Source organism: Vipera ursinii (assembly GCF_947247035.1).
Source record: "Vipera ursinii genome assembly, chromosome: W".
Taxonomy (NCBI): Eukaryota; Metazoa; Chordata; class Lepidosauria; order Squamata; family Viperidae; genus Vipera; species Vipera ursinii.
In genome coordinates this window covers 19074032-19089250 of record NC_139522.1, presented here as the reverse complement: position 1 = coordinate 19089250, position 15219 = coordinate 19074032, and the positions used below count along the sequence as shown (strand labels likewise).

Here is a 15219-nt window from a genome sequence, read left to right as displayed (position 1 = left end):
AAATACAGTACAATACTAATTAATCATTGAAATGATGGTGCTCTTGCTAAATTATATAATGAATATTTTGATATTCTGAAAAATGTAATATTGAATACTCTCTTTGTAGGTGGATGTCATTTTGACGGTCCATTTGAATATGGTTTTACATTCCGGAATCCAGAGGATGTCTTCAGGGAGTTCTTTGGTGGAAGAGACCCATTCTCTTTTGATTTCTTTGGTGAGTATTTAACGTTTAAATTTTGGGGAGTCTGAATATGTAAAATATTGAAAATTTTACTTTTTTTGTAGGAATCCTCATAACTGCTGCTTCTAATCCTCTGGTTTTCTATGTATGTTGGCAAAAAGCTCCTCTTCATATGTTCAAAAACTGATTTGGTTTCTTTAATTTGATACTTTGGAGTGCTGAAGATTTGTGCAATCGGCTGCAGTATATATCTGTGTAATCCTTTAAAAATATTTCCAAATTAGTTTTAATGGTGTCCTTGGAAATGATTAGGGAACACAAAATAAGACATCCTACTATTAAATACAGTACATTGTGTTGTTCAAGTGTTCCCTTTATTTTTTTGAGCAGTATATTTTAAGATTTTAGATACAAGTTCTAATGCCTTCCAGTGTGAACATATTTGGAATAAGTTTAACTTTTTGACTCTGTTTGATATGAATAGTAAATTACATTCAGGTGTACATTCCTTTATACAGGTGAAACTCGAAATATCAGAATATCGTGAAAAAGTTCATTTATTTCAGTAATACAACTTAAAAGGGGAAACTAATATATGAGATAGACTCATTACATGCAAAGCAAGATAGTTCAAGCCATGATATTGTGACGAATATGGCGTACAGCTCATGAAAACCCCAAATCCACAATCTCAGAAAATTAGAATATTGTGAAAAGGTGCAATATTCTAGGCTCAAAGTGTCCCACTCTAATCAGCTAATTAAGCCATAACACCTACAAAGGGTTCCTGAGCCTTTAAATGGTCTCTCAGTCTGGTTCAGTAGGAATCACAATCATGGGGAAGATTGCTGACCTGACAGTTGTGCAGAAAACCATCATTGACACCCTCCATAAGGACGGAAAGCCTCAAAAGGTAATTGCAAAAGAAGTTGGATGTTCCCAAAGTGCTGTATCAAAGCACATTAATAGAAAGTTATGTGGAAGGGAAAAGTGTGGAAGAAAAAGGTGCACAAGCAGCAGGGATGACCGCAGCCTGGAGAGGATTGTCAGGAAAAGGTCATTCAAAAGTGTTGGGGACTTTCACAAGGAGTGGACTGAGGCTGGAGTCAGTGCATCAAGAGCCACCACACACAGACGGATCCTGGACATGGGCTTCAAATGTCGTATTCCTCTTGTCAAGCTGCTCCTGATCAACAAACAACGTCAGAAGCGTCTTACCTGGGCTAAAGAAAAACAGACCTGGTCTGTTGCTCAGTGGTCCAAAGTCCTCTTTTCTGATGAGAGCAACTTTTGCATCTCATTTGGAAACCAAGGACCCAGAGTCTGGAGGAAGAATGGAGAGGCACACACTGCAAGATGTGAAGTTTCCACAGTCTGTGTTGATTTGGGGAGCCATGTCATCTGCTGGTGTTGGTCCACTGTGCTTCATTAAGTCCAGGGTCAACGCAGCCGTCTACCAGGAGATTTTGGAGCACTTCATGCTTCCTTCCGCAGACAAGCTTTATGGGGATGCTGACTTCATTTTCCAGCAGGACTTGGCACCTGCCCACACTGCCAAAAGCACCAAAACCTGGTTCAATGACCGTGGGATTACTGTGCTTGATTGGCCAGCAAACTCGCCTGACCTGAACCCCACAGAGAATCTATGCGGCATTGCCAAGAGAAAAATGAGAGACATGAGACCGAACAATGCAGAAGAGCTGAAGGTCGCTATTGAAGCATTCTGGTCTTCCATAACACCTCAGCAGTGCCGCTGGGTGAGATCATTCATGGTTTTGGGGTGGGGTATCATCAGTATGCTGATGATACCCAACTTTTTATTTCCACCCCAAATCAACCCAGTGATGCCCTTGCCGTTATGACCCGGTGCCTGGAGGTGGTGAGGGTCTGGATGGGGAGGAACAGGCTTTGACTAAATCCCGACAAGACCGAGTGGCTGTGCATACCGGCATCTCGGGTTGTCCATTCTATTCCATCTTTATCTATAGGGGGTGAGCTTTTACCCCCCGTAGATAGGGCTCGCAACTTGGGTGTCCTCCTTGACTCACAGCTCATTTTAGAAGATCATATAGGAGCTGTGACCAGGGGGGCTTTTGCCCAGGTTCGCATGGTGCGCCAGTTGCGGCCCTATTTGGACCGGGATGCCCTACGCACAGTCACTCATGAGCTTGTGACCTCTCGGATAGACTACTGCAACGCTCTCTACATGGGGCTGACCTTGAATACCACTCGGAGGCTCCAGCTGGTGCAGAATGCGGCCGCGCGAGTTGTGATGGGGGTCTCCCGATACTCCCATGTAACACCTCTGCTCCGCGAGCTGCATTGGCTTCCAGTTGTCTTCCGGGTGAGATTCAAGGTGCTGGTGATGACCTATAAAGCCCTAAATGGCATGGGCCCAGATTATTTACGGGAGTACTTTTTGCCGGCGTTAACTTCCCATCGTCCTGTGCGCTCCCACAGAGAGGGCCTCCTCAGGGTGCCGTCGGTCAGGGAATGGCGACCGGCGGCCCCCAGGGGGAGAGCATTCTCTGTGGGCGCGCCTGCCCTCTGGAATCAGCTCCCTGTTGAGCTCCGGATGGCTCCCGACCTTTGCTCTTTTCGCCGCGACCTGAAGACTTGGCTATTTGAACTTGCCGGCCTGGACTGAGGGACTGGGATTTTAGATTTTAAATTTTAAATTTTACATTTTAGAATGTGTTTTATTGTTTAGGGCTACTTGGTTTAATTTATTTTAATTTTTGTATATTATGTGTTGTATATAGTGTTTTAATTGCCCTGTACACCGCCCCGAGTCCTTCGGGAGAGGTGCGGTATATAAATCCAAATAATAAATAAATAAATACATACATACATACATACATACTGTTGTGATTCAGGGTCAGCCTGTGGGTTCGGCAGTTGGGTCAGACGAATCAGAGGAGGAGGGGGGTGTTGAAGACCTTGCTGATGATAGCCCTCAGGCAGGCCCCTCCCACTTGGTCACCATGGAGACCCAGCTGTGTGAGCCTGACAGTGTGGATGAAGATGACCCACAGCTGGCCCTGTTCAAGGACGCCCGACGCAGGAGGCAGTCAAGTAGGAGTAAACAGAGGAAGGCTGTGGGGCTTCTCAGAAGGAGGCAGAGAGAGGCCACGCCCTGAACTCTTTATAAAGGGAATGTTTTGGGAGGGCTGGTTTGCTGAAAGCAACCGCTCAGATAGTGTTTCAAAGCTCCGGTATCTTGGTTCGTGTCTTGTTTGTTTTTGTAATAAATTTGGCAGACGTATTCCAGCCTCTTGCTGTCTGTAAATGGGTTGCCTTTTCTGCAAGGCCGGTAGCAGGCTGGTACAGAACAGTTTGCTTTCAGCCTCCCACCCCTTACTAATATTATGGAGCAGCTACGTGCTGAGAATGCCCAGCTCACCCAGCAACTCACTTTGCTGGCACCTCAGGTGACTCAACTGCAAGCTCAGGTTCATGCTGCACCCCCACCATCACCCCCACCCAGGAGAAAATGCCAAGTTGCAATGCTGGATAAATTTACAGGCACTCCAGAACTGTTTCCTGCTTTCCTGGGACAATGCCAGCTCTTTATCAGCGTGAGAGCAGCTGATTTCCCCACTGACCGGGATAAGGTGGGGTTTGTGTTAAGCCTTCTTTCAGGTGATGCAGCTCGTTGGGGCACGCCTCTGCTGGCTCAACCTAGCCCATTGTTGGACAACTTTGTGGGGTTTTGTGATCATATGCGTCTGATGTATGAGGACCATATTAAGACGCAGACTGCTACTTGACGCCTGAAAGCTCTGAGGCAGGGCTATATCAGTGATTTTCGGCTGCTTAGCCAGGATTCCGCCTGGAATGAGGCTGCGCTTGTGGATGCCTTCCAGGATGGATTGTCGGAGGAGATGTTGGATGAGCTGGCCCGTGTGGATATTCCCTCAGACCTGAATGGGCTGATCCATCTCTGCCTGCGGATCGATGCTCGGTTGCAGCAGCGAAGGAGTCGCCGTGCCACCCCACAGACCCCTGCAGCCGCTGTTGTGCGTGAGCCCCCAGTTCAAAGGGAGGAGCCAATGGAGCTGGGTGCCGCCAGGTCTCGTCTATCGGTGACTGAAATGAACAAACGACGATCGGGGGGGTTGTGTTTTTACTGTGGGGACCCTGGGCATTTGGCTGCTTTTTGCCCAAAGAAGCGACAGCGGGCATCAGTGACCGAGCCTGCCCCGAGAAAGTCCCCTACTTTTCTGTCGGGAAACGCCCCGAGCCCGATCTAGACGGTGTGATAGATCGGGCGTCCCACAACAACACTGAGCGACGTCTTTCCGATGCTGCCTGTGGACCTCCACGGCATTTGATTTTGGAGGCACGTCTGATCCTTCCTGGCAAGCCAGAGGGGATTCCAGTCCATGCCTTAATTGACTCTGGGGCCACCACAAATTTTATGGACTCAGGATTTGTGGCCAAATGGGCTGTTCCCCAGTGCCCAGTGGATCCGCCCATGTTAGTGGAGACTATCGATGGTCGAGTGCTCCTGTCTGGGCCTATTACGGCCGCCACGCAACCATTATGTATGGCCATCAGTTCCCATGTGGAGGCCATCCAGTTCTATATCACCTCAGATCTGCATTTCCCCGTGGTGCTGGGACTGGCGTGGCTCCGGGCGCATGACCCACAGATCTATTGGTCACAGAACTTGGTCACCTTCCCAAGCTTGCAGTGTGTGGACCACTCCCGCCATATCTGTGCCGGCCAGGTGGAGGGTTCCCCAGGGGTTTTCTTGCCTCCTGAACTGTCCGACTTTGCTGATGTGTTCAGCGAGACAGAGGCGGATCAATTACCCCCGCACAGGCCCTATGACTGCCCCATTTATTTAGTCCCTGATGCGCCTCTCCCAGTGGGGCGTTTGTATTCCATGTCGGACCCCGAGTTGGCTGCATTGCGGGACTTTCTGGAGAAGAATTTGGCTTGCGGTTTCATCCGGCCCTCATCCTCGCCAGTGTCTGCACCCGTGCTCTTCGTCAAGAAGAAGTCGGGCGAATTACGGCTTTGCTGCGATTATAGGAAACTTAACGCCATCACGGTGCGCAATCGTTACCCGCTGCCCCTCATCCCCGAACTCTTGGACCGACTCCGGGAGGCTAAGATCTTCACGAAACTGGACCTGCGTGGAGCTTACAACCTCATCAGGGTTCGGCCGGGTGATGAGTGGAAGACAGCGTTTGGTACTCGCTATGGACATTTTGAGTACACGGTGATGCCGTTTGGCCTGACCAATGCCCCCGCCGTGTTTCAGCATTTCATGAATGAAATTTTCCGGGATTTGTTGGATCAGTTTGTCGTGATCTACTTGGATGACATCCTGATCTACTCCCCGTCGCGTGAGGTGCACCATCAGCATCTCCATCAGGTCCTGCAGCGACTCCGAGAACATCGGCTGTTTGCCAAGTTGGAGAAGTGCCAGTTCTACCGGGTGACCATCGATTTCCTGGGTCACCGCATTTCTCCTGAGGGCATCGCCATGGAGCCGAGTAAGGTTGAGTCTTTGCAGAGTTGGCAACCCCCACGTCGCGTGAAGGATGTTCAGCGACTTCTTGGGTTCGCCAACTATTACCAAACTTTCATCCCTGGGTTTGCTGCCTTGACAGCCCCCCTCACCCGGCTCCTGCAGAAGAAGACTCGGTTCCAGTGGAACGCTCCAGTACAACGGGCTTTCCAGATTTTGAAGGAAGCCTTCATGAAGGAGCCCATCTTGAAGCATCCTGACCCGCAACGGCCGTTTGTCGTGGAGGCAGACGCCTCCGACATTGCCATTGGGGCGGTGTTACTCCAGGCAACGACGCCCAGCGGTACCCTCTTCCCTTGCGCGTACCATTCACGAAAACTGAACCCTTCGGAGCGCAATTATACAATCTGGGAGAAGGAGCTGCTGGCCATCAAAGCGGCGTTCGAGGCCTGGAGGCATCATCTGGAGGGAGCGCGGCATCAAATCGAGGTCCGGACAGACCATAAGAATTTGGAAAGCCTGCAGACCGCTCGGAATTTGAACCAACGCCAGATCCGGTGGTCTCTTTTCTTTGCGAGGTTTGACTTCCGGGTTCGGTACATACCTAGCGGGCACAATCAAAGAGTGGATGCTCTGTCCAGGAAGCCCGAATATTCCCGAGTGGAAGACAAGCTTCTGCCCAGGACAGTGATCCCCGTCGAGTCTTTTGCTGCGGTGCGGGAGCCGGTTGATATACGGGCTCGGATCTGGGAGGCACAGCAGCAGGAGGTGTGGGTGGCTCACCGGAAGGAGGAGGTGGGGCCAGATTCTCCTTGGATGGTCACGGATGGAGTCTTGTATTATCGTGACCGGCTCTATGTTCCAGGAGGGCCACTCAGGGGACTCATCCTCAGCCAGTGTCACGATAACCCGGCGGCGGGGCATTTTGGCCTGTTCAAGACCCTGAACCTGGTCTCCCGTACCTTCTGGTGGCCCCGAGTCCGACACGACGTCCAGTCCTATGTTACCTCCTGCATCCCATGCAGGCAGACCAAGTCAGCGACAGGGGCCCCGCCTGGATTACTGCAGCCTTTGCCAACACCCAAAAGACCCTGGGGGGCTGTGTCCATGGACTTTCTGATGGATTTACCCCCATCCTCTGGTTTTACGACAGTGTATGTGGTGGTGGACATGCTGACCAAGATGGCGCACTTCATCCCCTGTCGCGGCTTACCGTCAGCCCGCGCCACTAGTCGTATGTTCATTCAGCAGGTGTTTCGGCTTCACGGCCTTCCTGATAGAGTCGTCTCTGATAGGGGGGCCCAGTTTACAGCCCGCTTCTGGCAGGAGTTGATGCATGCGTTGGATATCAAGATTTGCCTCTCGTCCGTGCATCATCCTCAAACTGACGGGGGAACCGAGAAGGTCATTGGTATCCTGGAACAATATCTGCGCTGCTACGTCAATCTGCAGCAAAACAATTGGGTGGACTATCTGGCCATAGCTGAGTTTGCATTTAACAATTTGCAGCATACCTCCACACAGATGACACCGTTCTTGGCCAATGTGGGATATCACCCCCGATTTTTCCCCCTTTCTCCCGTGGACTGACCGGAGCCGACAGCGAACGACTTCATGGCAGAGTTACAGGTGATCCATCGATTGGTGCGACGTCAGTTAGAGAAGGCCAAGGCCGATTACAAAAGATTTGCTGATCGGTCAAGACGGGATACGCCTCCACTATCGGTGGGAGATCGGGTCTGGTTGTCCACCAGGAACCTACCGTCAACACGGCTGGTGAGAAAGTTAGATCACCGATATTTAGGACCGTTCCCAGTCGAGGCTGTCATCAATCCGGTCGCCTATCGCTTAACTCTGCCACGTTCCCTGCGCGTGCACCCAGTCTTTCATCGGTCTCTGTTGGTCCCCGAGCAACCGGCCTGTCCACTCCGCCGAGCGGAACCTCCCCCATCAGGACCTCATGATGGAGGCAGCACCCCCGAGTACGAGGTCGCCAGCATCAGGGATTCCCGTTGGCTGAAAGGTCGTTTCCAGTACCTGATTGAATGGAAAGGTTACGGACCAGAGGACTTCACCTGGGAAGACGCGACCGCCGTTCATGCCCCTGCGTTGGTGACCGCTTTTCATGAACAATTTCCATCCCGACCGCATCCGGATCGGCAGACCCGGGAGAAGGGCCCTGCGGTGCGGGATAGTGTTGTGATTCAGGGTCAGCCTGTGGGTTCGGCAGTTGGATCGGACGACTCAGAGGAGGAGGGGGGTGTTGAAGAGCTTGCTGAGGGGGTTGAAGATCTTGCTGATGATAGCCCTCAGGCAGGCCCCTCCCACTTGGTCACCATGGAGACCCAGCTGTGTGAGCCTGGCAGTGTGGATGAAGATGACCCACAGCTGGCCCTGTTCAAGGACGCCCGACGCAGGAGGCAGTCAAGTAGGAGTAAACAGAGGAAGGCTGTGGGGCTTCTCGGAAGGAGGCAGAGAGAGGCCACGCCCTGAACTCTTTATAAAGGGAATGTTTGGGAAGGGCTGGTTTGCTGAAAGCAACCGCTCAGATTGTGTTTCAATGCTCCGGTATCTTGGTTCGTGTCTTGTTTGTTTTTGTAATAAATTTGGCAGACGTATTCCAGCCTCTTGCCGTCTGTAAAGGGGTTGCCTTTTCTGCAAGGCCGGTAGCAGGCTGGTACAGAACACATACATACATACATACATACACGCCCCGGACCTCGTACGGGCCTTCCACAACCAGTTTCCATCCCAACCACATCCGGACTGTCAGACCTGGGGGAAGGGCCATCGGGTCGTTCTCCCCTTCGTCGTCGCTGTCGAAAGAGGGTAGAACTGTGGTGGATCCAGTCTGAGTTCTGGCGGCCTCCTGTGTGGGGGATGTGACCTGGACAACAGGTTCCTGTTTCATCCGGTTGGATTTCTCTCCCTTTAGCCACTGTGCAGTTTTCTTTCTCACTGCTGGTCCTGGTCTGTATTGCTCTTGGGGGAAGGGGACTGGGCATTTCGCTGCTCAATGTCCCTGCTGTCCAAATCGGAAACACTTAATTGCCGGGTCTACTGGTGGCTTGTGTCTTTGAGCCATCACAGTAGTTGGAGATCTTCGTGGGGGTGAGTGTCATTCAGGTTGTTCTGACCTTGGCTCGGGTTGAGGTAGGAGAGGCTTCTTATAGCGGGCAAGCTGAACATCTAATTTCACTGCTGCCTGCTACCATTCATGCAGTTATTGAGGTACAGCTCGGTAGATACATGCCAGAGAACCTCTTTCTAAAAAGATGAATTATGGATTGTTCAGGCCATCTCTCTATCCGACCGGCCAGCTTTCGAAACTCCCGCACGTACTCCAGGGCAGGCCAGCCAGCTTGCTTTATCTTATGGATTTGCTCTTCTGCTCTGAGGGTGATAGATGGGTCCTCAAACCTTTCCCTCAGCCCTAGGAGGAAAAGGAGGGGGTCCTCCAATTCAGGGGCCTGCTCGTTATATAAATTGTTCAACCATTTGGATGCTTCTCTCTCTAGGCTGGACGCACTCACATCGACTATAGCACCTGGGTCCGGGTAGAGATGGGCCCAGCTATTCAAATGAGAGCATACGTGGTTGAGGAAGAAAATCAGTTTCTCTGGGTCCCCATCGAAGATTGCTCTGAAGGGTGGGCTCATTATTGGTTGCTGGGGCCCCCATTGCTGCTGGCCCCACCCTGGTTGTTGGTTAAATGGTTGCGGGGGCCCCACTGCTGTTGTTGTGTCTCCAGTTGCGGCTGGCCCCACTGTGGTTGCTGATTTAATGGCTGCCAGGGCCCCCACTGCTGCTGGCCCCACTGGTCCTGTTGTACGTTCAGGGGTTGCACGTTTGGGTCCTCCTGCTGCCACCCTTGCTGTTTTCCTCCCACCAGCTCCTGCACCACACCCAGCTTTTGCAATGCTTCTATTAGCTGGGGCAAGCTCAGAGGTTGTTAGCCTTTCACTTGTGGGGGCTTCCCAACCTCTCATTGCTGCAGAGGCCCCAGGCTGGGGTCCTCTGTCTCTATGGGTCTGGCGGGCTTGGCAGAAGACTCCTGGGTCTGGCAGGCAGTCTGATCTGCAGACAGGATTTTCCACTTGCCCAGATTCTCAGTGGCTGAAGATCTGACATCTCCTCCCCATTCTGCTTCTGGGGCCTCTTGCCGCACAGTCTGGCCTCCGTATTCTCTATTGGAGTGGTTCCAGCTTGACGACGAGATAAGCTCAGTTATCTCCTGAGGTTTGGAGATCAGCCCAAATTCATCTTTCCACAGAAAACTATTATTTCCTCTTCAGAAGTTTCGCCAGGACTTCCTGGTGGCAAGGCTCCGTTGATGGCAGCTATTTCGACTGTCAGCCCCGCTGTCTCCGTAGAGCCACCTAAAACAGCGACGATCAGCTGTTTGGCGGCTTGGAAGCCCGCTCCTCGGGAGAAGAGGAGGGGGTGAGCGCCCAGGCAGGGGTACAGCTCCCCCAGACCGCCAGAGTTGAAACTCTGGTAGTTGAAGGGTTGAGCTCCCCCGAAGCCTGAGTTTGTTCCGGACGCCGGGACGCCTCTGCTCCAAGGCTTTGGAGCAGAGCAGGACACTGCAACCATCCCTGCCAGCGAGAGTGAATTTTGGATTACTTGGATGCAGGCAGAGCTGTGCAGGAGAATGCTGTCAGAGCAAGTATTTGAACTTTAACTCAGTAAACTTTGTGGAGACTTTTAAGTGGAGCGGAAAGTAAAAGTGCGCAATAGAATTAAGTGGGTGAAAATGGCTGCCAAGTCAACTAAAGTTCCTAGAAGCGCGGGGGCTTCGCCAGTTCAGCAATTTTCATTACAGGCTTTAATGCCCCCCCCCTCCGGCACCTGCAACCGCACCAGCCTTGACAATAAAAAAGCTGCAGGATGTTTTGGAAGAGGCTTTGAAAAAGCAATCTCAGCAATTAGCTGAGCTTATTGAGGAGAAGAATACAGAAATAAGGGCAGACATCTTACTTGCATTTCAAGGCATGGCTGTTTGTATTGAACGTCTGGATGAGAAAGTGGAAGAACGTAGTCAAAATAATATGAGATTAGATGCCAAAATGATGGATGCTGAAACAGTGATGGAAAAGATTGATGACGATTTATTATTGGTCCAGCATAGAGAGATGGAGTTTGCTGTGAGAATTAGAGGGTGGAAGGAAGACCCTAAGGAAAATTTGAAAAAAGTAGTTTCAGAAGCTCTTGAACAGGTTCTGGGGCTCTCAGCAGAAGATATTATGGTGGATATAGATAAAATATTTCGTGTTAATTCCTGGATTGCAAGACAAAGGAAGCTACCTAGAGATGTGGTGGTTTATTTTACAAAGAGAGCAATTAGAAATGAGGTTATTCAAGCCTTTTATAATAATAAATTTACAGTTGCAGAGCAAGAAGTTTTAATTTTGAAAGAGATCCCTCCAAGAATTTTAAGGAGAAGGAAAGAATTTGCTTTTCTGGCAGAAGAATTAAGAAGACGGGATATCCAGTTCAGATGGGAGATCCCAGTAGGTATGTTGGTGATGCACGCAGGCACGAGATACCGTCTTCTCACAGTTTTACAGGCACGTGATTTTTATGCCAATATTTTGAAGGCAGGCCCCATACCACTTCTGGAATCTAAAAGGAAGAATGGCGAAGGAGAGCGTCAACCACAAAGTGAGAGTATACAAGGTGCTGAAGGAGTTACGCAGTTGAAAGTTGGAGAATTCCAGAAAGCTACAGGAGTGGATCAGATTTCAGTGCCAACGTAGGAGGTCAGAGACCAAAGAATGACACGCGCTGCAGCTAGACGAATGAGACAAGAGCAAGAACAACAGAGAGTTATGATAGTATCTCAAAAACTTACTTACAGTGAAGCAGTGGGAGGAGCGAAGCCAAAGAGAGTGCAGGTGATGTTGGAAGAGGCGCTCCAAAAGCTTCAGGTCGCAAAAGATGGCGACAAAGCTTCTAACCTGGAATGTTAATGGTCTAAATTCACCACATAAGAGAAAGAAAGTATTTCAATATCTAAAGCAATTTAAAAATGATGTTATTTGCTTACAGGAAACACATATTCGAGCGGCTGATCAAAAGTACTTGGTAAACTTTAGGTTCGGCACACAGTTTATTGCTTCTGCGCCTGATAAGAAAAATGGAGTTGTTATTTATGTCAAGAATACTTTAACAGCGAGTTTAATTGAAGCAGACAAACAAGGAAGATATGTTATAATTGAATTATTAATAGAAGGCAAGAAAACGCTTTTGGTTGGATTATATGCTCCTAATCAACAGCAAGGAGATTTTTACAATTTATTACACAGCAAGATTATTCAGTGGGATTATAAATCTTGTATTTTTATGGGAGATTGGAATGGTGTCTTGGATGTACAAATGGACAAGGGAGATCTTTTTAAAAGCACGCCAAGTCATGCTAAATTGCCTAAATCCTTTTTTCAGATGAAGGATGACTTGGAATTGAGAGATGTTTGGAGAGAAAGGAACTTGCAAGAAAAAGACTTTACTTTTTTCTCCGACAGGCATCAATCTTTTTCCAGGATTGACTTTGTATTAATTACTAATGATTTTTTTTCTAGGATTAAGAAGATCAAGATTTGTCCAAGAACTATATCTAATTATAGTCCAGTATGGTTGGAGATAGAGAAAGATAATGGAGACAGACGGTCTTGGTGTTTAAATGAAAATTTGTTTAGATACCAGGAAAATGTGGAAGAGTGTAAAAAGCAGATGAAAGAATTTTTTAAAATTAATATGCGTAAAGGTACTTCTATTGAGATGGTTTGGGATGCAAGTAAAGCTTATATGAGAGGTGTATTAATATATTTGAACAATAAACATAGACGTAAATTGGAATTTAGGAGGAAAGAATTAGAGGATGAAATTAAGGAAAAAGAAAAGGCTTTAATTCTGAATCCATCTGATGGGAAGATCAAAGAGGTAATTACTTTACTAAGGGGTCAGTTTGATATGTTAATGGCAGATCAAGTGGCAACTAACCTAGACACAACACTTTTTGTAATGCTAATAAATCGGGTAGATGGTTAGCTTACTTGTTAAGGAAGAAGCAAAGAGCTTGCAATATAGATAGAATAGAACATAAGGGTAAAGTAGTGTATCAGCAGAATCTTATTAAAAAGACTTTTGTTGATTTTTACTCTAAGTTGTATGCTAGAGATAAGATTAGAGATGTAGATATAGATGGATATTTGATGAAAGCTAATATTCCTGTTCTTACGCAAGAAGAAAAGGAAGGGATGAACCAATTGATAACTGACGAAGAAATTTTTCTAGCGATTAAACAATTAAAAGTGGGTAAAGCACCGGGAACTGACGGTTTGACTGCCGTTTATTATAAAAATTTACAGTTAGAAATGGTGGAACCTTTAAGAGAATTGTTTAAGACAATTCAATTGGGAGGAGGGGTGCCTCCATTGTGGAAAACTGCCTTTATTTCGTTGATCCCGAAGGAAGATCAGGATGCTACCCAAGCCAAAAACTACAGACCAATATCGCTTTTAAATACTGACTATAAGATATTTGCAAAACCTTTAGCCAACAGATTAATGAAGGTAATGCAACAAGTGATTCATAGTGATCAAACTGGATTTATAAGTGGCAGACAAATGAAGAATAATGTGAGACATATTGTAGATCTATTGGAATTCTTGGAAAGAAATAATCAGATCCCCGCAGCGCAGATCTTTTTGGATGCTGAAAAAGCTTTTGATCAATTGGACTGGCAATTTTTGATGAAAGTATTAGAGAAGATGGAATTTGGGGAAATTTTTTTACAACCTATTAGGGCAATATATCAGAAGCAAACAGCTCGTATAATAGTAAATAACAGTTTGACAGAATCATGCAATATTGAAAAGGGTACAAGACAGGGGTGTCTGCTGTCACCTTTATTGTTTGTTTTAACATTGGAAATATTACTGATTAAAATACGAGATTCAAATAAAATTAGGAGAATTCAAATAAGAGATCAGGATTACAGATTGAGGGCGTTTGCGGACGACCTGGTTATTACAGTAACTCAGCCGGATTATTCAGTTGTAGAATTGATGGAGATAATAATGTTATATGGGAAAGTTTCTGGATTTAAGATAAACACACAAAAAACTAAAATATTGTCTAAGAACATGACTGTACCACAAAAGGCTGCTCTAGAAGAGCTAACGGGATTTGAAATAGTTAAAAAGATTCAATATTTGGGGATATATCTGTCAGCCTCAAATGTGAAGTTATATAAAAATAATTATGAAATGTTATGGGGAAAAATACAAAAAGAATTAGATAGTTGGAAAAAATTACAATTGTCTTTATTGGGAAGAATTGCAGCAGTGAAGATGAATGTTTTGCCAAAATTTTTGTTTTTGTTTCAAATGATACCTATACTTAAAAAGGATTTAAATTTGGAGGAATGGCAAAAAGGAATTAATAAATTTGTCTGGGCAGGGAAAAAGCCACGAGTTAAATTTAAGATAATGCAAGATACGCGTGAAAGAGGTGGTCTTAAAATGCCTAATTTTAAATTATATTATGAAGCTGCTGCCTTGTCATCGATAAGTGACTGGTTTAATTTAACACAAGGGAGATTATTAAATCTTGAGGGTCATGATTTGTTATTTGGTTGGCATGCATATTTATTGTATGATAAGAAAGTGGATAATTTATTTATTTATTTATTTATTTATTTAGTTACATTTATATACCGCCCTATTCCCTGAGGACTCAGGGCGGTTTACAGGGAATTAAAAAATCCACCATACAAAAGTTAAAAAACCAAATTAAAAAATATTAAATTGACCCTGTATACTTAAAACCCCAATTAAAAAATTTCTCCTCAGCCTGGGCCTGAGAGCTCAAAGAGCCAGGTCTTCAGGCCCCGGCGGATAATGTGTTTAAAATACATATTTTAAGGTATGCTCTGTTGCGAGTTTGGAAAAAGTATAGACATAAGTTAAATTATAAGATACCAATTTGGGCAATACCTAAACATGCAATAGAAAATATAAATGTGGGATTCAAACAGGATGAGACTACATATAAGGAAATTTTAAGTCTAGAAAGGAATGTATGGCAATTAAAGCCATTTAATATTTTAAAAGAAGAAAAGACAAACTTGGTTCCAGTATGGGCAATTACCGGCAAGATGGAAAGAGGACCAGAAAGCTGGCTTTTCGATGACTGATGAAAATTTGGTAAAGCAAATTAGAGATCAAGGTCAAGCACATATTAAAAGGATATATAATGCATTGATAGAAATTGACTCAGAAACGGAACTTGTTAAAGATTGTATGATAAAGTGGGCCCAGAATTTTCAAGAAGTTATAACAATGGATACTTGGGAAAGGATTTGGGTTAGAAATGTTAAATTTACACAGGCCCAAAACTTAAGAGAGAATTTTTATAAAATGTTTTACAGTATAGGTGGCACTTAGACCCTAAAAAATTAGCAAGCATGTATCCGAACTGCCAGCCCAAATGTTGGAGGTGTGGTTGTGAGGATGCAACATATTTTCATATATGGTGGACTTGTAAA

The 15219-nt window shown here is 46.6% G+C and overlaps 1 protein-coding gene across 3 annotated transcripts in view; it reads left to right on the top strand.

Annotated features, from left to right (window-relative positions):
- The window catches only part of LOC310648238 (dnaJ homolog subfamily B member 6-like), a 218535-nt gene that overhangs the window by 137135 nt on the left and 66181 nt on the right, over positions 1-15219 (top strand). For all 3 annotated transcript variants that reach the window (XM_083375988.1, XM_083375986.1, XM_083375987.1), the window contains exon 5: positions 110-220. In XM_083375988.1, coding sequence (XP_083232114.1) covers positions 110-220 — 111 coding nt within the window. The remainder of the gene's footprint in view (positions 1-109; positions 221-15219) is intronic.